Here is a 26,453-nt window from a genome sequence, read left to right as displayed (position 1 = left end):
ACTATAAACAAATGAGCCTGACATTGGTAGTGAGCAAGTTGTTGAAGGGAATCCTGAAGGACAACATTTAAGAGGCATTTGGATGGGTATATGAATAGGAAGGATTTGGAGGGATATGGGCTGGGTGCTGGCAGGTGGGACTAGATTGGGTTGGGATATTTGGTCGGCATGGATGGGTTGGACCAAAGGATCTGTTTCCATGCTGTACATCTCTATGACTCTATGACAGGATTTACATGCACTTGGAAAGGTAAGGGCTGATTAGGGAGAGTCAACATGGCTTTGTGCATGGGAAATCATGTCTCACAAACTTGATTGAGTTTTTTGAAGAAGTAACAAAGAGGATTGATGAGGGCAGAGTGATGGACATGTTCGATACGGCCCTCAGTAAGCCATTTGATAAAGTTCCTCATGGGAAACTGATTAGCAAGATCAGATCTCATGGAATACAGGGAGAACTAGCCATTTGGATACAGAACTGGCTCAAAAGCTAGAAGACAGATGGTGGTGGTGGACGGTTGCTTTTCAGACTGGAGGCCTGCAACCAGTGGTGTGCCACAAGGATTGGTGCTGGGTCCTTTCTTTTCATTATTTATATAAATGATTTGGATGTGAACATAATAGGTATAGTTAGTAAGTTTCCAGATGACACCAAAATTGGAGGTGTAGTGGACAGATTGCGTTTAATTTAGATAAATGCAAGGTGCTGCATTTTGGAAAAGCAAATCAGAGGAGGACTTATACATTTAATGGTAAGGTCCTAAGGAGTGTTGCTGAACAAAGAGACCTTGGAGTGCAGACACATAGTTCCTTGAAAGTGGAGTCACAGGTAGATAGGATAGTGAAGCATTTGGTGTGCTTTCCTTTATTGGTCAGAGTATCGAGTACAGGAGTTAGGATGTCACGTTGCGGCTGTGCAGGATATTAGTTAGGCCGCTTTTGGAATATTGTGTGCAATTTTGGTCTCCCTTCTATCAGAAGGATGTTGTGAAACTTGAAAGGGTTCAGAAAAAATTTACAAGGATGTTGCCAGGATTGGAGGATTTGAGCTATAGGGAGAGGCTGAATAGGCTGAGGCTGTTTTCCCTGGAGCGTCGAAGGCTGAGTGGTGACCTTATAGAGGTTTATAAAATCATGACGGGCATGAATAGGATAAATAGATAAAGTCTCTTCCCTGAGGTGGGGGAGTCCAGAACTAGAGGGCATAGGTTTAGGGTGAGTAGGGAAAAATTTAAAAGGGACCTAAGGGGCAACTTTTTCACGCAGAGGGTGGTACATGTATGGAAAGAGCTTCCAGAGGAAGTGGTGGAGGCTTGTACACTTACAACATTTAAAAGGATCTAGATGGGTATATGAGTAGGAAGGGTCTGGAGGGATAAGTGTTGTCAAATGTGACTAGATTATGTTAGGGTATCTGGTCAGCATGGATGAGTTGGACTGAAGGGTCTGTTTCCGTGCTGTACATCTCTATGACTCTAAATCAGGTCCAAAGGAATATGCTCATAAATGTGACAGTAAATACAATAATTTTCATAGCAAAACAAGGAATAATGTTTCAAAACCACCTAATTAATGTTCATACGCATTAGACACAGCAAATGCAGACATGATAGAACCTGGCATAGGGTAAATCATAAAAGTTTCGGAAGCCTGTCAATTTTTACCGCAACATATTGAAACTGTAAAATTACATTCAATGAAATAATATCAGCAAGGAGAGTGACAATTACAATTTTGTTTTCTGCTACACATCAAGTTCTAAGTTTAACTTTACATCAATTTTGAAGGAAATTATTGGTTCTTTCACTTGGAACAAAACCATTAAAATAATCAGAAACAAAAACAAAAGTTGCTGGAAAAGCTCAGCAGATCTGGCAGCAACTGTGTTCAGAAATCAAAGCTAATGTTTCGGGTCTGGTGCCCCTTCCTCAGAACTGATGGTAGCTCAGAAAGTGGTTGGTTTATATGTACGAAGATGGTTGGGGAGGGGGGTAAGGAGGAAACAATAAGTAGGGGTAGAGCCCAAACAGGGAGAAGAACAGTAGGACAGACAAAGGAGTTGATAACAATCTGGCTGGGAGAGTGAATAGCTGTTAATGGGGACGGTCAGTATATAACAATAGGTACTGTATAATGGTAGATTAGGTGAAATCAAGGCCTGGTGTGTGGCGGGGAGCTAGGACATGGGGGAATTTAGGCCCTAAAACTATTAAACTCGATAGCCAAGGCCCGAGGGCTGCAGGGTCTCCAAGCAGAAAATGAGGTGTTGTTCTTTTAGCTTATGCTGAGCTTTGCTGGAGATATAATGTGATTATAATGAAGCAATATAATTGCAGGATTTGTTATCAAGACTTCATTCCTACTGGTAATGAACTGGCATCGAGTGTCGAATATGCTGAACAATGTTCTTTACATCGCAGAAGATATACATCTGCATGGTATTCATACCTGAAACAAGCCTTATGACCTTTGCATATGCAATATAGGTTGACAAAGATATCACTAAAAAGAATCTGTTTATTTGCACATACTTCACACCGAGTTGAAATTAAGTAAAGATGTGTTCACTATCACTTCTCTTTTTCTATGCTTTTTCTTCTCCAATTCACTTCCTTTCTCCACAACACAAACCCACCCCACCCACCACAAGAGGCTAACTGAGGCTGAATAAAGCCACATGTTAACCAACCAGGCCTCTTGTGTTTCATTTAAGTGCTTTTCATTGTGGGTGAGGTCAGTAATGAAGATTGATAACGGGAATGCACTATCACCCTTCAGCCAGGTTCTCTGATGTCTAACAGGACCCTCAGAATAGCAAGCAGGTTCAGAAGCCTGACTTTATTTCTTGCCTTATGTCCTCTAACCCAGGAGCAATGAGGAAGATTAGTCAGAATTAGGGTGCTTGTTTCTGCATCATCAATAAACAAACAAATTCTTTCCCTTCAGAATATTTAAATAGACATTCCATGAAGATGTAAGTCATAATACAAGGAAGGGATAAGATTCAAAAATAAATATTACAGAATAAATAGATTACTTCCATGAAGAGATGAAACTAATCCATTAAATATCCACTTCAGCTGAAATGGTTAATGAGATTGTTTGAAGAACTACAATACAAGAAGTAGATTCACAATTGCCTATTAACATCAACAGGTAACAATTTGCAGGAAGTGTTAACCCTGGGTGATATAATAGCCAATGATAGAAATATAGAAAATAGGTGCAGGAGTATGCCATTCGGCCCTTTGAACCTTCACCACCATTCAATTGGATCATGGTTGATCATTCAGTTTCAGTATCCCATTTCTACTTTTGCTCCATATCCCTTAATCCCTTCAGCTGCAATGGTCATGACCAGCTCCCTCTTGAACATATCTAATAAACTGGCCCCAACTGCTTTCTGTGGTAAAGAATTCCACAGGTTCACATCTCTCTGAGTGAAGAAATTCTTCCTCAACTCAGTCCTGAACGATTATCTCTTATTCTTACACTGTGACTCCTAGTTCTGGACTTACTCAACATTGGAAACATTCTTCCCCCATCGAGCCTGTCCAGTCCCATTAGGATTTTCTATGTTTTTATGAGGTTTCCACTCATTCTTCTAAATTCTAGTGGGTACATGCCCAGTCAATGAAGTCTTTCTTCATATGTCAGCTCTGCCATCCTGGGAATCAGTCTGGTAAATATTGATACAATGTAATACCTTGCCAGAAATCACCTCTGTGTGAATTGTGGGAAGTTTCAATGGAGGGTTTGTCTCTGCGAGGCTTATTGAGTTTTCTCATGTTATCTTCCCAAACCCATGTCACTACCCATGTTCTACGTTCCTATGGAGCCTTGCTTGTTCTTATCTCCCACTCGCTATCATTGAAATTATCACTACACCCAGGATTCCTGGCAATAATGCCATTTTTAAATCCAAGCCATGTACCCAGTCATAACTGGACTTACTGTTCACTATCTAGGAAGTAGGGGGACAACGCCAAACAAATGCTTGTCCAGTCACATGGGTGGCCTGACTGACACTTCATTGAGAAAGTGAGGACTGCAGATGCTGGAGATCAGAGCTGAAAATGTGTTGCTGGAAAAGCGCAGCAGGTCAGGCAGCATCCAAGGAACAGGAGAATCGACGTTTCGGGCATAAGCCCTTTGAAGGGCTTCATTGCCCATGCATTATGACTTACATCTTCATGGAATGTCTATTTAAATATTCTGAAGGGAAAGAACTTGTTCGTTTATTGATGGTGACACTTCATTGCCCATGCAAGTGCACAGTTGTACATCTGTTGCTATTTGAGAAGCCAGCAACATAGCTCCTTAGCCTTAGCACATCTTATAACCTTCTCTGAGCATTACTCATTCCCCAGATCTTCTCATCACTCAATGTGAGACCTTCAAATTATTCAAAACAGTTAACTTTTATTTAACAATACCAAAAAGAAATTTAAAAACAGATGCAAATTACATTTTCCTCTGAGAACAGACAAGGACTCTTGCATTTCAAGCACCAATAGATTTAACATCAATGATCAATGCACCCATTTCACAACTACCAAAACTGTGTGCTAATTATGACCTGCCTGACTTGCTGCACCCAATGCTGCAGTGCCCTAGTCCAGAAGGTGATGTACCTCCTGCTCCACGTCCTCATCCTCCTCCTCAGAAGACTGCTGCTGCTTCTCCAGCTTCTCGGAGTCGATCACATCTCATTTTGTCTGATCCAGTTGTGCGGAGAACAGCCTGGTAGGATTATGTGGCACACTTCATCTGGAATGGACTGCAAGACCATCCCTTACTGGCCCCAGCATTGAAACCTCACCTTCAGCAGGTTTATCAATTTGCTCAATGATGGCACTGGATGAAGAATGGGTTGCACTGTATCAATATCTGCCTCAGTCAGTGGTTTGTATAACTGAATCAACAGCTGTGGTTACACACAATGTTTTCCTTGTTTTCCAGAAACCATGGTTTTAAGGCATTCAGTCTTTTGCACAATCCAGGAATGTGAGTTTCAAGGGTAGAGGCAATGTGGCAGTTTACAGGTGCAGCCACAGAATTCTAAGATATGGTACTGACGATCACAGGAATGACTTGCACAATGAAGAAATGGATACCTTTTCTACTGATGAAGTCAACTACATTGTGGAATGTATGGCCCCCTCAATGCAATGTTTGTACCCTGCACCTGGGGGGAGCCAGCTACGTTTCCAAAGCCTATTGGCCAGGCTGCCGCATTGACCCTATCACAGGGAAATGAGATGAAATGATGTGATTTGGCACAAATTGCAGCAGTAAAAGTCTTGATACATTTGTGGGTCAGGGTTTGGCAGATCCCACACAGGTCCCTAGTGGCTCACTGGAAGCATCCATTTGCATAAAATAATAATTATCCTGCATAAAGTTTGGGACATGTCTATTTAATTGATGCATGCACAGTGTTTCCCATTTGTGCTGCTAGTACATGGTGCAGTTTTGACACTAGCAAAGCATGATGCATATAACATGTCCACCCCCTTGACTGATTACTGCTGACAACCATAATGTGCTGCCTGGCTTTGTGTCTGCACTAAAAGGCAAGACAAAGCTAGGGTTTTACAAGCATTGAAGTAGTCACTAAGTGGGTGAATACAGAGGGTAAGCACGGATCCCAACGATGCACCTTGGTCAAAGATGAATTGCGTGCAAAGTGTCCTTGTAGCAGCATGCTAATGAAAAATGCTGGTCTACTCGAAATTGCAGGAATAAGGTGCAGAATTGCATTGTAAGTGAATCAGAAATGTGTCATGAGGTTGTGGTAAGGCTGGTATACGTAGATACTAAGTCTCAAGAACAGGGGACTGCATGCAGTCACCGAACATGTGCCCTGAGATATTTGTGGCTCGCATCCAATGTGGACGTCCAGAGGGAGAAGAGGTGAGCTAGAGTCACCAGATACTCACTCTGACTTTCATGTAAAATGTTGTTTCTATCTGGGGGGGTGGGAGAATGGGAGACACTGACCCACTAGCTTTGTTTGGCTAATTTAGAAAACCTGGATACACAACAGAGCAGTGCAACATCTGTTGCAATTAAATCCTGAGAAGTGAGGGGTGAAGAATTTTGGTAAGTCTAATAAGGGAAGGATAGAAATGATGAATTTAAGTTCTGAGGAATAAAGGGATTTTGATATCCAGAGTTCCCTGAAGGTGTCAACACAGGCAGACAGGGTGTTAAAGAAGGTATACAGGTTCTTGCCTTCTCTAGATAGGGCACAGAATATAGCAAAAAGGAAGTCTTGTTACAAAACATTGAGCAGGCCACAGAAGTGCAGTTCTGTTTGCCAGACTCTTGGAAGGATGTGATAGCATTGGAGAGGGTGCAGAGAAGATTCACTAGCATGCTGCCTGGAATGAAAAGACACAGTTATGGGGAGACACTGGATAGGCTGGGCTTGGTTTCCTTGGCTCAGGGGAGGCTGAGGAGGGATCCAATTCAGATTTACAAAATTATAAAAGAGGAATAGACAGGGTAGATCATGAGAATCTTTTCCATTTGACAGATGTGTTTAAGAGCAGAGGGCATAAGTTTAAGGTGAGGAGCAAGTGATTTACAGGAGATCTGAGAAAAAATGTTTTTACCTAAAGGATAGTAGATATAAGGAACATGATGTCTGAGAGGGTGGTGAAGGCAGGTAGTCCCGCAACATTTAAGAAAAATATAGATGAGCACTCAAAATGCCAAGACATCGTAGACTATGGACCATGTACAGGTAAATAGGATCAATGTAGTTTGGGGTTCATTTGTTGATATAGACATGGTAGGCTGAAAGGGCCTGTTTCTACACTGTATGATTCCATGACAATTAGCACTCTGCACATCTGCAAAACATTCCATCAGTTCAGTAAGCTTTTTTCGTACATTTGTCATACATTAAAAGCTGTAGGAATTAAGGAGATTTCACCGAATGTTCCAACCACCAAATCAGGGAGCCTCCACATATACTTGTATTATAGTCAAAGCTTATAGGCAAAAAGTAGGAGGTTGATTCTAGATGAGTCACACCTTGGAGGAATGGAAGTTCAAGCCAACTCTTGGTAATTAACATTAATTACGGTGTCTCAATGGTTGCTAACCATGGTTCTGAATTCAGCTGGGAACTGCTGTTCCAGACTTTCAATTTCAGATGGCTTAAAAGATTTTTAAAATTGTGAAAATTACTACTTGCCTGTTCCTGATAACACTGCTCCCAAAACAAACACCATATAAAAATAAAATTGTGCTAAAATTCTGTAGTTTTGTGCTGGATCAACTGTTACTTGATTATATAAAGTACCTCTCCTAAGTCCACTCCATGTTGGTAATTTGTCTGAGTTTTGCAAAAATGACAGGGAGCCCAGAAAATTAGCCCCCATCTGGTGTAACCGGATGGCTATTTTTCTCACTCAACCCACCTCCTACTGCCAATTCAAAAATCCATCACCCAAACTAGTCAGGTTAACTAACTGCTAAATAACATTGAACAGAAGTGAGAGTTTGAAAAGCCTGCAGATATATCTGGGTTGCAATATTTCAGTTAACAAGTAGAATGTCTTCACCACCAAATAATCCTTTAACAGTTTGTTTCAGCATTTTTACAAGCTGGGGATTGGGACCTCGATGAAGAGCTTTTATGTGATTCGGTGAACCAATACCTTCAGCCTGTGATATTCCTGTATAGCAAGAAGCATCAAAGGATACATGACTGGTTTAGAGCCTTTCTGCTCTTTGAATGTCATGGTGATACAAATGCAATAATTTTGAATTAGTCAATTAAGAAAGAACTCAACAAAATCATATTATGCAACATTATCAAATGGTCAATATGGATAATAACTTGCCTTTTGCAAACAGGTATTTTCCCTGCAGGTCTCAAAGCCCCCATGCTGATTGACAAACATGTGTCAGAACCCATGGGAACGGTCACCCAGTTGTGATTTCCCTGAACTGGTCAATAGGTGGCTCTCTGACACTGAAGTAAAAGCATATTATCTTTTCAACTAAACAATGGAGAATATACCTCAAGATGGAGGCTCAAGTCTCCTCAGTTTTGTTTAACTTTAATATGAAAAACTCTCCACAGCATGGTGGCCTGCAGCTGCAGTTGAAAGACATTAAGCCTGCTTGGAGCCTTGCTTCTCCATCCTCCCCAAGCCTGGTTGCCACCTGAAGCTGTCAGGGACACTCAGCAAACTGGAAAGCTCATGGTGACCTCTCCCAACAGGCCTTCATCAAGATGAATCGATTCCTGCCACTTGTCAGCAGGTAGTTCTGGCAATGCTCCCTGTGGCCAAATAGCCAAGGGTGGGACAGAGCCAGTGAAACAGCACAGCAAATCAGCATTGAGAATTTACTGGGCTGCCTACCTTCATTCCTATTGCCATCATGACCTAAGGTTTCAGCATGTGACTGTGATCAAAATTAGTTATTTCTATCATGTCTTATTTCTATCATGTCAATGTCATTGACAACTATAACTAAGCTACTTGGGAAAATATATCTATGGATAAGTTTGGTTTCAGAACCTCCTTCAAAAGAATATGACAGGAGAAATTGTTAAATGTGTTACAATATCAGCAAGTTACAAGTTCCGAGCAAATTATACAATGATATGAATTTTTACACTCAGAAATATGACATATTTCCAAGCACTCTTACAGCTACCGTCTGTCGAGTGCCAAATGTAGCTTCTTCTGGAATGGAAGGTTTAAATACTGAAGGAAGTTTTAATTCTGAAGAACAGTCACTGTACCCATATGTTAACTCTATTTCTTTCTCCAGATGCTGCCAGACCTGCTGAGTTTCTCAAGCAAACTGAGTTTCAGTTCAAATACAGATTGACTAGGTTTCTTATCAAACATCTACAGAGAATGGCCACATCAGCAAACCTTCTCAATCACATTCTGATCTTTTCATTTACACTCAAGTGCACTGCACTAATCAAACTCAGTGCTTACTCCAAGAACATTTCCTCTTACTTTTTGAAGCTCGAGCCTTCCAGCAATTGCAGTCTTTAGCTGTCCTCTTCCATTGTCTTGGCAGGTATTTCCATTGACTCTGTTCACCGCTAGTTTAATGTTGTTTTACTCTCTCTTTCCAATGTCTTTTTGTAGCTTCACCCCAGTGATCTTTATTTAGTATCTAACACTTTTAAATGTACTGACTGCCTCTTTGTACTGGTTAAGTTATTTGACTGGCTCATATACTTTACCTGCTGTTTTTTCTTCCATGTAGTTTTGCTCAGACCTATAAAGTAGTTGCACTATTGTTCTCCATCAATTCTAAACTGTAAACCTAGACTCTCCCTTCCCAGAGAGCAGTGTACCTACTGTGCTCCGACATGTTTTGTATTTTGTTAACATGCAGTTGATGTAGTCAAAACAGCTGGAACACTTCCAGTTTTAATTGTACGCAATAAATCCGGTAAAAAGACTGGCAATAACATTCAGCTTTCAGATTGGTAGATTACAGAGGTACATCCTGTATTGGATATACAACATGACCCTCAGTTGTATTGTATTGTATCAGTATAATAACTTCCTTTGGATTATTTTGGTCAACCTTAGATCAATTGCTCATTGTTACAGTCTTAGTTCTGAAACATGAACTTCAGCCTGTATTCATTTCATAAAACTGCAAGACAATCCCACTCCAATGGGACTTCAATGAGAAGTCAGCACTCGAAGAAATATTCCAGAATGTTGAGCAAGCTAAAATTTAAATTACTCTCCTTGAGTGTAATTCAGCCTCTCATGAATATTAACCTGAAGAAGCCAGATGTCTTCTTCAAACAGATTAATGTCTCATATCAAACTTATCCTACCTGCAGCAGACTTATTTGATATCATGAGAATTAAATTAGATGATGCATTTCTTAGTATTCTCAGGCAGGCTGACAGCTATTTAAATATAATTGTAAGATTGTGCTCTCCACAGAACTTCTCTACCATCTATGAGGTGTTTGACAGAATACTCTTCACTCACCTGAACGGCTCCATTTTTGACAACAATAAAGAAGTTGATATCATCCAAGACAGAGCACATGACTTGATCAACTTTCCACGTCAGTTCGCTAATTGCAACTGCAGTGTATACCATATACAAGATACCTTGCGACAGCTCACCAAGCCATCTTAAATTGCACCTCCCAAGTCCCCAATCTTTGTCAGCTAGAAGGATAAGGCAACAAATACCTGTAGCATCAACACTCAAAGTTATGCACTTTCCCAACTTGGAAATTTATTGCAGTCATTGGGTCAAAGTTCTTGAACTCACTATCAAACAGCACATGAACAGCAACTGTTCAAAAAGGAAACAGCACCATCTTCTCAAAGGCAATTGTGGATAGGTAATAAATCATAGGAGAGCATAGAATCCCAACAGTGCAGATAGAGGCCATTCAGTTCATCAAGTCTGCAACATCCTACCCTATCCACATAATCCCAAAGTTAACCCATCTAGCCTGCACACTACAGGCATTTAGCATGGCAAATCCACCTAACTTGTATATCTTTGGACTGAAGTAGGAAACTGGAGCATCTGGTGGAAACCCATGCAGACACAGAGAGAATGTGCAAACTCCACTCAGTAGCCCTAGGCTATAATCAAGCGCAGGTTCCTGGCACTGTGAAGCAGCAGTGTTAGTCACTGTGCCACCGTGCCACCCAATGAGAGGCTTTGCACTCACATCCTGAGAATTAAAAAGCATTCTCGTAGACTGTTAACTGAACTAAAAAATTCTAAAGTTTTAACAGTACCAGTTATTCCGCAGAATTCTGCATAGTGTCTGGCCATACAGCAAGGTAACATACATTCCATTTTAAGCTGGTGAGAGATAGTTCCAAGAAGCTTTTACTTGCTGATAACATGAGTTATCAATAGACAGTCTAACAGGTTTATCCTCTGGCACCACCAGTCAGAATATGTTATAGGGAACTGACATACCCATCAGCAATATGTCATTGAAATCTTGATATTAAGCTCCCACTTGGCCCAGGACCAGAGGGAGGATTTTCCCATCAGCCCCCAACTTCCTAGAGGTGGTAAACCTGCCTGAAGTAGGTTCCTAGTGGTAAACCTGGGGCCTGGATCTCCAGGCAAGCTCAGGGGCCTTCCTTCCTGCTGGATGCTGCAGTAGCCACAAGCCACCAGTTGAAGCATTACAGCGCCTCCCAATCTCCTGTTCCTTTTTATTATTTATTTAGTGGGATGTGGCATCGCTGGGGGCTGGCCAGCATTTATTGCCCATCCTTAGTTCCCCATGAGAAGGCGGTGGTGAGTGCCTACTTGAACTGCTGCAGTTCATCTGCTGTGACTTGACCTACAATGCCCTTAGGGAGGGAATTCCAGGAATCTGACCCAACGACAATGAAAGAATGGTGATACATTTCCAAGTCAGGTGAGTGGCTTGGAATGGAACTTGCAGATGGTGGTGTTCCCATATATCTGGTGCCCTTATCCTTCTAGACAGAAGTGATCATGGGTTTGGAAGATGCTGTCTGAGGATCTTTGGTGAATTTCTGCAGTGCATCTTGTAGATAGTACACACTGCTGCTACCGAGTATCAATGGTGGAGGGAGTGGATGTTTGTGGATGTGGTGCCAGTCAAGTGGGTTGCTTTGTCCTGGATGGTGTCAAGCTTCCTGAATGTTGTTGGAGATGCACCCTTCTAGGCAAGTGGGGAGTATTCCATCACACTCCTGACTTATGTCTTGTAGATGATAGACAGGCTTTGGGAAGTCAGGAATGGAGTTGTTCTCTGCAGTATTTCTAGCCTCTGACTTGCTCTTGTAGCCACTGGGATTATATGACAAATCCAGTTGAGTTTCTGATCAATGGTAATCCCCAGGATATTGATAGTGGGTGATTCAATGATGGGATGTTCTGACAATCGACAATGGTTTCATGGTCAACAGTATATTCTTAAAGATTTTTTAAATTTGAAATCAAATTCCATCATCTGCCATGGTAGAATTAAAAGTCTAGAGTTAATACCACTAGACCGTCGCCTCCCCATATCAGGCAATGGCAGTGGCCGGACCGCAAAATCCATTTTTAAAAATTCAACTCATAAAAAATGAGAAAGAAGGAACCTTCATTTTGAAGTGCTTTCTCCCACAGCCTGTTGATCCTTAAAAATAGATTTCTGGTTGTCCCTCCATTTTCACCCACTGTCCTAAACTGTGATAGTTCTCTGCTCCCAACTGGAGCCTGATAGCTGGGTTCAGAAACTTGGAATGAAAATCCTGTCCATAGTTTTCTGTTTTACAAGGTGAACCCACTGAATTGATCACCTCCCAGTTAATTCACAGCAAAGCCCATTTCCCATTAACACAAACGGATTCCATCTTTGAGAGGATTGGGTAGGGTGACAGAAGGTAGAGGTTAATAATTAGAGGTGATTACATTATTGCTGACATCTCACATTTCTGCAACAGGCTCAAATGATGCGAGGTGTAGTGTTTAAACTTTCAGGGTTTGATTATGATAGTCTAAGAACTGATTGTGCTTGATTGGTTAAGCTTAGGTATTGACTCAGAAATAAGTCAACAGACACCACAGAAGCTACAACTGAGATAAGCACAGTGTAGATGTTTGGTGATCTTTGATGCAGAGATGTTTTAAAACATTGTAATTAAAACCTGTCGCACACAGAAACTAGAATGATCACCGCACAGTTCTGATAACATGTCTGCAACACAGGGATATTCCAGGGTCAGTTTCTGTTGTGTTATTCCTTGGAGAAGGGCATGTTCATGGTGCCATCACCACATCATGGCATATGCCCTTATGTTGTAAAACTCTTAGTCTCAATCCTACTGAGTCCTCTTGCAGCACAACATTTGAGGACCATACTGCAGTTGATCAAGTTTGCTTAGTTTGAGCAAGACAAGCAAGTGACTGTGATTGTAGCGTACATTCAGATATACCAGAAGCTGATATGAAAGTTCATGGATTGCTTCAATACTGTGTGACCCATGTCTCATCCTCATGTTATGAGAGTTAACCTAAATACTAATGTGACAGTTGCAGTTTATCAGATAATTCTATACTGTCATGTCAGTTTGTGTGGTGGAGAGAGGAAGCGCTTCAGCGATACCCTCAAGGCCTCAGTGTGGCATTCCCACTGACACCTGGGAATCACTGGCCCAAGACTGTTCAAAGTGGAGGAGGGTATCCAGGAAGGTGTCCTGCACTTGCCATTGGGAAAAAGTGGAAGCAGGGTGAAAACATTGAAAGGAGTGCACTACCGCACCAACGCCTCAGCCACCCCCTTCCCATGACCACCTTCCGCCTCAAGTGTAACAGTGCCTGCAGGAGCCACATCGGTCTGTACAGCTACCTACAGACTCACCCTGAGAGTAGAAGAGAGTCATTCTCATCTGCAAGGCACCACCACTGATGATGATTTAGGAAGCCTCAGAAAAAAACACTCTTCCCCACTTTTCTGAGATAAGTGATTTAAACCAAAGAAAAATTTGCAATTACATTGTCGCTTATGAGTTCAAGATGACCCAAGTGACTTAAAGCCAAATAAGCCCTTTTGAAGTGTGGCCACTGTTGCAATAAGAGTCAATTTTTGCACAGCAAGCTTCCACAGGTAACAAAGGAAAATAAATGAGAAGATTGTCAGTTTTAGGAGATGGCTGAAGGATTACTGTTGTCCACGGTCCCAGGAGAATATCTCTGCTCTTCTTTTAAATCATGAGATCTTTTCAGACCAGCCGAGAGACGGATCCTTGGTTTAAAAACTCATTCAAAGGTTAGCACACACAACAGTGCAACATCATCACAGTGCTGCAGTGCAGTGAGACTTGAGCATATATTTTTCAAACTCAGAAGTAATAATGCTCCTTATTGAGTAATGACTGAGAATTCCAGGTTGCTGACAATGAAAATGTCAAATGCAGCAAGTTTCAGTTCTTTCGAAAGGCACACACTCAGCAATGGAGAGAGGCTGAAAAGGAAGGGGCTATTTTCCCTGGAACGTCAGAGGCTGAAAGGGAAATGTACAGAGATTTGTAAAATCATGAGGGGCATAGACAGCGTAACTGATCTTTTTCAGAGGGTTGGGAAGTCTGAAATGAGAGGGCATAGGTTTAAGGTGCCAGGGAAAAGATTTAAAAGGGACCTATGGGCCACCTTTTTCATGCAGTGGATGTTGCATGTACAAAATGAGCTGCCAGAGGAAGTGGTGGAGGCTAGGACAATTACAGCATTTAAAAGGCACCTGGATGGGTATATAAAAAGTTTTGAGGACTATGGGCCAAATGCTGGCAAATGGAAATAGCTTAAGTTAGGATATCTGGTCAGCATGAACAAGTTAGAAGGATCTGTTTCCGTGCTATACTTCTCTATGAAAATGACTCTATAGTAGCCAATTTAAATGCATGTCACTTTAAAAAAATTTAATTAGACTTTTGACCCAATGTAACAATATACTTCAGATGTTAATCCTGTTAATCATAAGACTAAAAGAGAAATTGAGTCAATTGTTTCTAGAATGTGTATGCTGACCTTGGGAAACATCAAAGCATTTATAAGTATTAAATCTACAATAATGTGCCAGCAATTATGCTGTAATTGATAGCATATTTGCCTATTTCTGTACTGAAATATTGTAAACTCAGAGACATGTCTAGTCACATAGACTTCCACACTGGCAGAATTCACTGTTCATCCCACAGTACAGAGTTTGTGCACTGGGAGATGTGCAATTATAACTGAATGTGTTTTAAATCTGGCTCTGTGTATTTGTTCCTAAAACTCACACTATTATTCTCCTTAAAGTCAATGCTCTCCCCTCATGCCCCTACTTGGTTGGAAGTGCACTATTAATTGAAAGCAGTACCTGTTCCTACCATCGATAATGTTGTATTGGGTCCTGCCAAAGTTAAATGGGTCAAATGCCACATTGTATTACACAAAATAACTTATTTTATTATTTTTGAATCTTTTAATTTTTTATTAAATTGTTTAAAAACAGATTTGCTCAAAGCTACTCATCTTACACTCATCAGGACAATTTACAAGAACACCAAGTCAAGGGGAAACCATCATTTAATCTGTGTAAGAATAGAATGCTGATATATCAAGTGGACTCGGATTGGTAAAGGCATTGCCTTGGAGAATGCAGGCACCAATTTTGATTGACAATTTGACCAGGCTTTGTTTAAATTTTAGATCATGCAGGTTGACTCTGATTGGCCAGTGCATTGCCCTGGGAAATGAACCAGCCACCGAGTTTGTTGAGTTGAAACAAGCCCAGTGTCTGCATATGTTCTTCTTGCCTGCTAAATCAGGGTCCTGTGTACTAACTTATGTAACTTCCTCTACTTGCAAATACACCACCCTGTGAGTTCAACTGCCAATTCTAAATCAGTTGTCAGTATAATTGTTCACGTATTCACCAGCAAATGTTGTACACTTCACTCTCCCTGAGTTGAAGAAATGACAAAAAACAAAGAGCACTCTGACACTCATTCCTCAGACATTCACTCCTCTGAAAACACTCATGCCTTTGCTCAAACTCATACCAACTCATGCATTCACTCACACCATTGTTTCCTCATACCTTCCATGCCAAGCAATGCACCCCACCTGCTCTCTTTGATTCTCATGCCTTCCATGCCAATCGCTGCACCTTTACTCACACCTATACTACTTTATAGGCACTGTTATCTTCATGCCTACTCGTGCCAACATACATCCCTCACCCATCGCCCTTTGCCTTGACACTATGCATTTTCAGTATCCACTACTGGTAGATCTCCGAACTCATGCCACAATTAAATACATTGCTTAAGTGTCTACTCGTTATTTCATTATTTAAAATAACAATTCAATTTGTTTTAAAAATCATTTCATTTGATGTCTTTTATCACTATCATCAACCTGAGCTACAAATCTTCTCAAAAATCATTAATGTCTTTTAATGTATTCATAAAACAAAATATTGTGATCTTACCATTCAAAGAGCTTAACCTCACTTGGATTTGTCAAATAAATTGGAAAATGACTGGCACTCCATTGTGATAATGAAAGGTTGTGAAATTAATCATGCAGCAAAAGTCTATCGTGACAACCCTCAAGCTTAAATCAACAGATAGAGTGAAAATATGCACTGATTCTTTTTAACATTGCAACTCATTTCAAATATCTAAAGGACAGGGATTTAACTACCTTCACACTTGCCAGTTCTCTTGACAGTTCCAAAGTGTTTTTGCACATTCATTGTTCTTTTCTCTCAAAGGGCACCTTAACTCTCCCAGAGGTCCAAAAGCTACCTCACCTCTCTAAAAATATATCTTATCTTTCCAAAATCGATACTCTACTTCTCTGAAGACGTTTGGTAAATTCAGACCTTCTCCTACTCAGAGCAGAGTGTATAAGACATGTTGTAGCCATTTCAATACTGAAATCAAATTTGACTGAGGCAGCTGCACATTAGACATGCATTGCTTCCATGAATGTGCAAATTAGAACTCAGCCCCATGCCATCCCACTCTCCCCAGCACCCCACAAGAACCATAGCAATCAATGGAAATAAATCTGCAGAAGATGATTGGGTCTAATACATTTGCTTCAGTAAGTAGCAATATCCTAGGGCAGAGATGATTGCCTCCAATAACCATAACCTTTGTGCCAGGCATGATTCTAACCAGTGGAGCTATACCCCTGATTTCCCTAAACTCAAGCTTTGCCAGGGTTTGGTGATGCCAGACATGGCCAAATGATGCTATGGTGTCAAGGGCCATCCTAATTAAAAAATAATTCTAATAAAATTCAATTCGCTTTCTTAATTAATTAACAAAATTACATGCTAAAAATGCAAGCTTAAACTTTTGATTTTGACTTTTTGTACTTTCAAGTGACATCATCAGTATATTCCTGTCAGGGTGAAAGGGAAGGCTGGTAGGTATAGGAAATGCTGGATGATTAAAGAAATTGAGGGTTTGGTTAAGAAAAAGAAGAAAGCCGATGTTAGGTATAGACAGGATATATCAGGTGACTCCTTAGAAAAGTATTAAGGCAGTAGGAGTATACTTAAAAGGGAAATCAGGAGGGCAAAAAGGGGTCATGAGATAGCTCTGGCAAATAGGGTTATGGAGAATCCAGAGGGTTTTTACAAATGCATTAAGGATAAAAGGGTAACTAGGGAGAGAATAGGACCCCTCAAAGATCAGCAAGGCAGCCTTTGTGTGGAGCCACAGGAGATGGGGCAGATACTAAACGAGCATATTGCACCAGTGTTTACTATGGGAAAGGACATGGAAGATATAGAGTGTAGGGAAATAGATGGTGACATCTTGCCCATATTACAGAGGAGGAAGTGCTGGATGTCTTGAAACACATAAAAAATGGATAAGGTGTACCCTAGAACTCTGTGGGAAGCTAGGGAAGTGATTGCTGGGCCACTTGCTGAGATATTTGTATCTCAGCAAGAGAGGTACTGGAAGACTGGAGGTTGGCTAACATGGTGCCACTATTTAGCACAAAGTGATAAGGACAAGCCAGGGAACTATAGACCAGTGAGCCTAATTTCTGTGGTGGCTAAGTTGTTGGAGGGATTCCTGAGGGACAGGACAGACATGTATTTGGAAAGGCAAGAACTGATTAGGGATAGTCAACATGGCTTTGTGTGTGGGAAATCTTGTCTCACAAATTTGATTGAGGTTGTTGAAGAAGTCACAAAGAGGGTTGATGAGGGCAGAGCGGTAGACATGATCTATATGGGCTTTAGTAAGGCATTTGACAAGGTTCCCCATGGGAGACAGGTTAACAAGGTTAGATCTCATGGGGTATAGGGAGAACTAGCTATATGGAGACAGAACTGGCTCAAGAGGCTGGTGGTGGAGGGTTGTTTTTCAGACTGGAGGCCTGTGACCAGTGGAGTGCCACAAGGATCAGTGCTGGGTCCACCACCTTTAGTCATTTATATAAATGATTTGGATGTGACCATAAGAGGTATAGTTAGCAAGTTTGCAGATGACACCAAAATTGGAGATGTAGTGGACAGTGAAGAAGGTTACCTCAGATTACTACAGGATCTTGACCAGATGGGCCAATGGGCTGAGAAGTGGCAGGTAGAGTTTAATTTAGATAAATGCAAGGTGTTGCATTTTGGGAAAGCAAATCTTAGCAGGACTTATACACTTAATGGCAAGGTCTTCGGGAGTATTACTGAACAAAAACGTTGGAGTGCAGGTTCACAGCTCCTTAAAAGTAGAGTCGCAAGTAGGTAGGCTGGTGAAGAAGGCGTTTGATATGCTTTCCTTTTGTTGGGCAGAGTATTGAGTACAGGAGTTGGGAGATCATGTTGCGGTTGTACAGGACATTGGTTCAGCCACTTTTGGAATATTGTGTGCAACTCTGGTCTCCTCCCTATCGGAAAGATGTTGTGAAACTTGAAAGGGTTCAGAAAAGATTTACAAGGATGTTGCCAGGGTTGGAGGATTTGAGGTATAGGGAAGAGGTTGAAAAGGGTGGCGCTGTTTCCCCTAGAACATCAAAGGCTGAGGGGTGACCTTATAGAGGTTTATAAAAGCATGAGGAGCATGGATAGGATAAATAGACAAAGTCTCTTCCCTGAGGTGGGGGAGTTCAGAACTAGAAGGCATAGGTTTAGGGTGAGACGGGAAAGATATAAAAGAGACCGAAGGGGCAATGTTTTCATGCAGAGGGTGGTTTGTGTATGGAATGAGCTGCCAGAGGAAGCGGTGGAGCCTAGTACAATTGCAACATTTAAAACACAGCTGGATGGTTAAATGAATAGAAAGAGTTTACACGGAATTGGGCTGGGTGTTGGCAGGTGGGATAGATTGGATTGGGATATCTAGTCGGCATGGACGAGTTGGACCGAAGGGTCTGTTTCTGTGCTGTACATCTCTATGACTCACTGACTCTACTGCTCCAAAACATTTATACATCAAGTGGAAGTAAACAGTAATCTTGTCAGAACTCAACGATTTGGCCATCAGGAGAAACAAAAACCATTCCAAAATAGCATATGGTGCACCACAATCCTTCATAGCCAACACATGCTCAGCCTTCATTTCATTTCTGCACAGGTCACAGCTACATCATCAGGGCCAGCACAGCTTGACTAAAACATTTTGTAGACGATCATATGCTGCTCAATACAACTGTACAGTTGAACAGCATCTACATCAACCACAAGCAAAATCACTTTGAAATAAAAATGAGAAATGAAGCAGCTACACAAAGTGTTTTGAAAACACTTTCCTTTGGTGATCCTAATGAGAAAGGTGTTAAATTGCAATTCTGGCACTAACACTGTTTTGGTCCCCTGACTTTTCACTTCCTTCTGTTCACTACACTGTGAGATGTCCTTTTAGTTCTATGATTTATTCAAGTTCAAACTGTCAATTTGCTAAGTATGACCGTGTCTTAAGAACAATAGCCTAGTTTCTTTATCAAATATTTTGTGTAAGATAAAGCTTACAGATGGTGGCTCGGTGCAGGGAAACTGGCACATTAGCATGGTTTGTGAAGTGCTATTTCAGCCAGGAAGACAGATCTCATTGTTTGTCCTTGAAAGATATCACAAAGGACTGCATTAATGATATCTGGGTTCCAGCAGAGTAATTCCCTTTCCTAATTTGCCAGCCAGATGGAATAAAATGGTTTCTACCTAGCTCTGGCATTTGTGCTTTTGCAGGCTGTTTTTGTTCTACCCTTCAATTGTGTCCTGTAAATGCAGGCCAGCTCTCATGATTGCACTGGAAGAGTGCATTCTGATTAACTTACAGTCACAGAGGGGCATGATGTTCAAGCTGATGGGTGGCTGCACCTAATCGGAACATTTAGATAATAGCATTACGGCAAGTCTGTGCTCAAGTGTTCCTGAATTTAATGTGACCCGGTTTAATTTATCATTTATACTCATGCAAAATTTTATACTATGGCCATCAATTGATAGAATATTAAAATATGTAATTTATTACTGATGTTAATTGAACTAAAAGGCTTTCTATTCTGTAGATAACTATGCAATAAATATTCAATCTAAACAACACGTGACTACCATGAAATGTAAGTCAATGGGAATACAGTGCAGTGCATCATTAAACAGGCTGCTGATTAGATAGAAGCTTTGTGTTACTGACATTGATCAATTTCATCCTTACCCACTCATAAATCAACAGAATTTTATTTCTGGTTTTGCTGATTCTTCTTGCTAATCCTACTTTCTAATCCTCCCACATTGGAAGAGAATGTGGACTGTTTCCTGCAAAGACTGGAGTCCTGTGGTGAGATTGCTTTTATATGTTTAATATATGTCGGTAGGGTGTGGTTATTGTTACATCAAGATATGAAAAAACAGTATCTTTTTTGTAGTCACCAATCAAATAATGTTTAGTCAATATTGCTTGTACTTTGCTTGTTGCAGTAAAAATGTTAAAACCTTACATTTTCTTGTATGGTTCCTTTACATTGGACACCAAGAATTTGAATGTATTTTTGAAAATTAGTAGTTCTTTGGGGACCATCACAAAATCAATATCAACCATCCACTCATACAGTTCCATCTGAAGTATTTGATCTAAAATTATGCTGCTCAGAGAAGAAGCCACAGTTTTGAATGTAAGGAAATTGTTTCAATATTTTACATCTATTTCTCTCATTAAATGTGACACTGAATATCAGCCTTTCGCACTCTGTAACATATAAGTTCTACTTCAATCCTAATTCAGAATTGTCTTCTGCAATAAAACTTTAGAGCTCATTGTTCCAAGTTTATCCCGAGTATTTAGATTCATGCACTCAAATGACTATTGGCATTTCAAGCGTGAAAATCTCATATCACGTTTATATTGTAGAACTCCGAGTGCAATAGTACTCCAATACAAAGGAGGTCGTCTTATCTAAGACAACAGAAAATCTAGTCAGGTGGAGTGTAAACCATTGGTTAACACAATCCTCTGTTTCATACGAAGTGATTTAAAGATTGCCTGTTACATAAACAGGGTCATACATGCCCTATTCTGCAAGGTAGTTGGAACAATTTCCACAAAAACCTTTTTATAATTATCATGCCATTGCTATTGCCCACAGGGAAGATCTAGACAGGCAGTTGTCCTGTCAGCTGCCATCTTCCTTTGTCAGCTACACCTTTGATGCTTTCTCACTTGCATTTGCACTGGAGGCATATGTTGCCATGTTATTTGAGGTGAGATGGATTTGATGCTGCAGAACATTTATAATGGCAACAAACCTCCTTCTGTTACATTTCTGTCAAAAATCACTGGCCTATTCCTGACAGATATGAGCCTCTGTTGGCGTCAGTGTAATCAGTTCCTTCAATTTGTTTTCCAACCAGTTGATAATGATTGGTGGAGAAGAGTCATAAATGACCAACTTGAATCCATTCTAATTTGAGTATTCAAGCTTTTAATTTACACGATTACAAAAACAGACAAACTTTAACGAGGGTGCATTTGATTTGCCCCTTTCATCTAAAATATACAGCATTTATCATTCAGCACATTATAAATAAAAGATAAATCCATGGTAGCATTGTAAGAGACTGAATTCTTCATTACGGTAGTGATACCAAGGTTGAGGCTTGGAATGGCCCTTGATATTACATCACTCAGTGTTTCCCTAGAGTACAATATAAGAAACATTTCTCAAATACAACTTAACCCTTCATCTTAAAAAATATCACATTAAATGGGAAAATATTTGTGAGGAAGTTGGACATAATACATCCAGAAATAAAGGAGGTGATAGTGTTGGCTGAGGAGAAAATAAATGGGAAAAGAGCAGAAGAGTATTCAGAAAGAATAACAGAAATTGCAGGAGTTATAGAGAGAGAGAGAGAGAAAGAGTATAAATATGGAAAGTGTAATACAATCCATTGTGGATAATGTCCTCAGTATCTTAGTAAGAAAACAGTGCTTTAGAATCCTAGGCTTATGAAGAAATTGACAACAGGTCCAAGAATGGATTGGTGCTTAGGGGAATAGAATTGCCTGCTGTGAGCTCAGATGGCATGGTATATGCATGTATACTTCATGTAGGGAAAGGGAGATAAAGATGAGGACAAGTAGGGAAAAGAAAAAAGACAACAGGAAGCTTTTCTTCACATAGCGATTTGCACAACAAACTTTATTTTCAGATTAGAGATTGTGCCTAATACAATGGGGACATTCAAAATTAGATTGCATAGATCAATGAAGGAAAAGGGGTTGAATAGATATGGGGATAGAGTAGTTAAATCTTAGGTATTTTCTTTCATCTGGATCGGCACAATATGGACCATTTAGGCAGAATAGCCCACTTCTATGATTTAATTTCTATGTATTTTGATGGCACATACAGCTGAATTGATTAATCTAATCTGAACAAATCTTCTTGACCTCGTCTGGGTTTGAAGAGTTCATTTGATCATATTAACATTACAGAATAAGAAAATACGCAGTTTCTTGATCTTGCTAATAACAATGGAAGCTACCAAAATGACACTGCGATGTGAAAAGATTATCCACTACCTATGAGTTATCTACATACAGTGTAACATTATGACAAAAATTTTAGAAAGTATGATAGTTCTTGATATAACCTCTTGCACCATGTAGAATGCTATAAGCTCAAAAGGGTGACTGTGAGACCTGTAGTTCTGGCCAATTATTACTGGATGGTTTAGCCAGAAAGAACTTAGGAATATTACCTACTAAAGGACAAGTCTAATCATGAAACCCTGAACACAAAGGAAAAGGAACACAATCATGAACAAAATCCCAATGGGCCACAAAACATGGATCCCTTGAAAATCTCAATGAAAATGATTCTGATACAGAAATATGTGATACGACCAATTTTATTTGTCAGAAATAACATCAAGCAAAGATTAATTTACATTAACAAACAGCATTCAAATGTTACTGAGAATAGAACTAATGAGCCATTTGCTTGAAAGCTGTTGGAAAAACGCAGTCCAGAAGAGACTACCGCAGTCCTTCTGGTAAATACAAAAATTCACAAAATGCCAATCAGCACCTCTTATGCTCATCAATAATTTCCTCTGCAAAATCTTCAACCCTCTTGAATCTGCTGACATTACCTGCCCCATTAAGCCATTGTGTCCAATAATCAAATGGCAACCTGGAAACAACTTTGCTCCTGAAAAAACAAGTCACTCAAGAACAGCATTCAAGACACTAATAAGAAAGAAAAACTTACCAGTATTTTGGAAGTGTAAGCACTGTTGAGAGATATTGCATTAACAAGCATGTCCAGTGTTTTTGATGGAAGAGCATCAGGATCTGGGACTTCTTTATAATGGACATCACCAACATACGCCTGCACAACAGTCATTCGATTTGTTGTCAAAGTGCCTGTTTTGTCAGAGCAGATTGCTGTAGCATTACCCATGGTCTCACAGGCATCCAAATGTCTCACTAGATTGTTGTCCTTCATCATTTTCTAGTCAAAAGGAGGCACAATACAATAACAAGTAATTACAGATCAATATTCTGAAGAGATCTTTTATAACACAGAAATGCTAATGACTTTCAAGACTGAACAATTTCAATTTGTATATTTTGTTTCAGTTTGCTTCCTTGATAAATCCCCTGAATCCTTGGCCAAGAGAATGAGCAGGGACATCTCAAAAACCTTCATAAAACCACACTCTGTTGCTGAGAGAAAGTGGAGACTAAAGCATAGCCTCGGAGAAATCTGTGACCTTCCCTTCCTCCTCTTAGCTTGACATCTTGATTTCTCATTACTTCGGCTGATAACCTAAGCAGAATAAATCATATCCTTTCTGATGGAATTCAGAGTATAAATATGGACCAAATCAGAGATTTGAATCAAACGCTTGCAATAGAAGGGTCCGTCAATTTTAACAGTGTTATGAGTTTTAATCATTTGATATTCTTCATATTCTTCTCAATGTGAAGTTAATACCCTCAAAACTTATCACAAAGTTTGGGGACAAATTTATTTAACCTATCAGTGAGTGAGAAGAGTGACACTGCTTTAGGCACATGCACTTATTTTGGTTAGAAAATTTTCATATACACTCAACGATACAGATAAATGTGTACTTTTTTGCCCAATGTTGACTGTCATTTTGTAATTAAGGAAACACAGCACTCACAACAATCAAGCCCATTGTTCTTTTCTGGAACAATCACCAAGTGCAGAGCCTACTTACCCGTTCAGCTTTACATTATCACAAGTCAAACCTTTCCAAATTTAGAATTTGACTTATTTAAAAAGTTTATAACATGCCTCAAATCGTTCTCAGGATCTTTGATTCAATCATAGTATTTATGTATCTCAATGTAGACAACATAAAGGAAGCCTCATGTGCACATCCTGAAGCTAATCCAATCAAGGCTGTTTAATACTACAAGTACTTCATTGATAATATAAATTACATAGTTGAAGCATAACACTTGGATAGGCTTTGTTTATTATTCATTCACTGCCTCAATGGGATCATTGATATCAGCTTGCTTCTTCTCCAGTTCACTTCAAGCATCCTTCAGTCTATATTTCAACTACTGGACTTACAAAATCTCTATTATGCAACTTGATGCCAACAGAAATGATTACATCTTTGAAAACGCATTATGGAGGAAAGTAGTCTGTGAAGTTTATCTCTGAAATTAATAGTATAGTGTAAGTGAGCATATCCATACCTTCACAGAATAGGCAAGTGAGATGGTGACTGCAAGTGGAAGACCCTCTGGGACAGCCACAACAAGTACAGTGACACCAATAATAAAGAATTTAACGAAGAATTGGATGTAGACCGGTGTGCATTCAGGCAGCCACTGTAGTTTTTGAATCACAAAAGTATCGATGGCAAAGTACAACACAAGAATAATAACCGTGATTGCCGACATCACCAACCCTAGAAAAATTCAATGAGAATATACTCAGTCACAGTGTTATAGCAGCCATTTGCTTCATGTTTAACATTTCAGCTGAGAAGTTTAGGTACACAATGTAGGAGATTTACCAAATAGTGAGAAGGACTGCAAATGACTTCAGGAAGACAGACAGGTTCACAGAATGTGCAGGCAGGTGGTAAATGCTATTAATGTAGGTAAGTGTGAGGTAATATATTCTGTGACAGTAAAAACAAGGCTTGGCAGTTATTCACTTTCTGTAAAGTTATTCACTTAATGTAAAGACCTTGAACAATGTGAGAACAGACTACTCATGGGTTAAATAAACAATTCCCCAAAGGTGTCAATACAATAATAACAAACCCAAGAGAACTTTAGCTTTTATAAATGTTGGAGTACGGCACATGATGAATTTAAACAGAATATTGGTTAGGACACAAGTTAATGAAATGTATAATTTTGGCAGAGCAGAAACCTTGGACATGTTGTGTCAATCCCGTTAACACTGTTTGTCAAGAAGTTGCTATTGAACTTCTGTCGAAGTTACAACTTGTAATCGGGGCATACCTATGGAAACACTTAAATGCTATCGTTTTTGCTTCTGATTGAATTCAAATAGTTACATTTCAAATGCACCAAAGTAGATAACAGCCATTCACTGGTTTATTTCTGAAGGCAATGACCCGCCAATGAGAATCAACCTGCTTTGTTTAAAATGTAAACAATGTTTGACGGGTGACAGTCAATCATTATTAACTATGTATTCTCTATGACAACACCTCTACTGATCAAATTCTTTTTGCCAACGAAACATATAAATGTTGCTTTCCCTTCACTTTGGCATTATTGAGAACTGTCCTGATCATAGAATCTCTACAGTGTGAAAGCAGGCATTCAGCCCATTGAGTCCGCACTGACCCTCCAAAGAGCATCCCACCCAGACCAACCTCCCTACCATATCTCTGCACTCACCATGGCTAACCCAACTATCCTGCACATTTCCAGACATTATGGACAATTTAGTGCAACCAATACACCTAACCTGCACATCTTTGGACTATGGGAGGAAACTGAAGCAGTGGAGAAAATCCATGCAGACACGGGGAGAATATGTAAACTCCACACAGACAGCCGCCCAAGGATGGGATTGAACCTGGGTCCTTGGTGCTGTGAGGCAGTAGTGCTAATCACGGAGCCTATATTAGAGTGGTGCCAGAAAAGCACAGCAGGTCTGGCAGCATCTGAGGAGCGGGAAAACCGATGTTTCAGGCAAAAGCCCTTCATCAGGAATAGAGGCAGGGTGCCTGCAGAGTGGAGAGATAAATGAGAGTGGAGTGGGGGTGGGGAGAAAGTAGCATAGAGTACAATAGGAGAATGGGGGTGGGGATGAAGGAGTGGGGGTGGGGAGAAAGTAGCATAGAGTACAATAGGAGAATGGGGGTGGGGATGAAGATGATAGGTCAGGGAGGAAGGTGGAGTGGATAGGTGGAAAGGAAGATAGACAGGTAGGACAAGTCATGGGGACAGTGCTGAGCTGGAAGGTTG

The 26,453-nt window shown here is 40.2% G+C and overlaps 1 protein-coding gene across 13 annotated transcripts in view; it reads right to left on the bottom strand.

Moving 5' to 3' along the window:
* atp2b2 (ATPase plasma membrane Ca2+ transporting 2) overlaps positions 1–26,453 on the bottom strand; it is an 819,963-nt gene that overhangs the window by 163,707 nt on the left and 629,803 nt on the right. For all 13 annotated transcript variants that reach the window (XM_043707907.1, XM_043707910.1, XM_043707911.1 and 10 more), the window contains 2 exons: positions 24,696–24,910; positions 23,227–23,469 (listed from right to left, as the gene is read on the bottom strand). In XM_043707907.1, coding sequence (XP_043563842.1) covers positions 23,227–23,469; positions 24,696–24,910 — 458 coding nt within the window. The remainder of the gene's footprint in view (positions 1–23,226; positions 23,470–24,695; positions 24,911–26,453) is intronic.

The sequence above is a fragment of the Chiloscyllium plagiosum genome, chromosome 18 (genome assembly GCF_004010195.1).
Source record: "Chiloscyllium plagiosum isolate BGI_BamShark_2017 chromosome 18, ASM401019v2, whole genome shotgun sequence".
Taxonomy (NCBI): Eukaryota; Metazoa; Chordata; class Chondrichthyes; order Orectolobiformes; family Hemiscylliidae; genus Chiloscyllium; species Chiloscyllium plagiosum.
The sequence above is the reverse complement of the archived record's forward strand: the minus strand, read 5'-3'. Positions and strand labels throughout refer to the sequence as shown.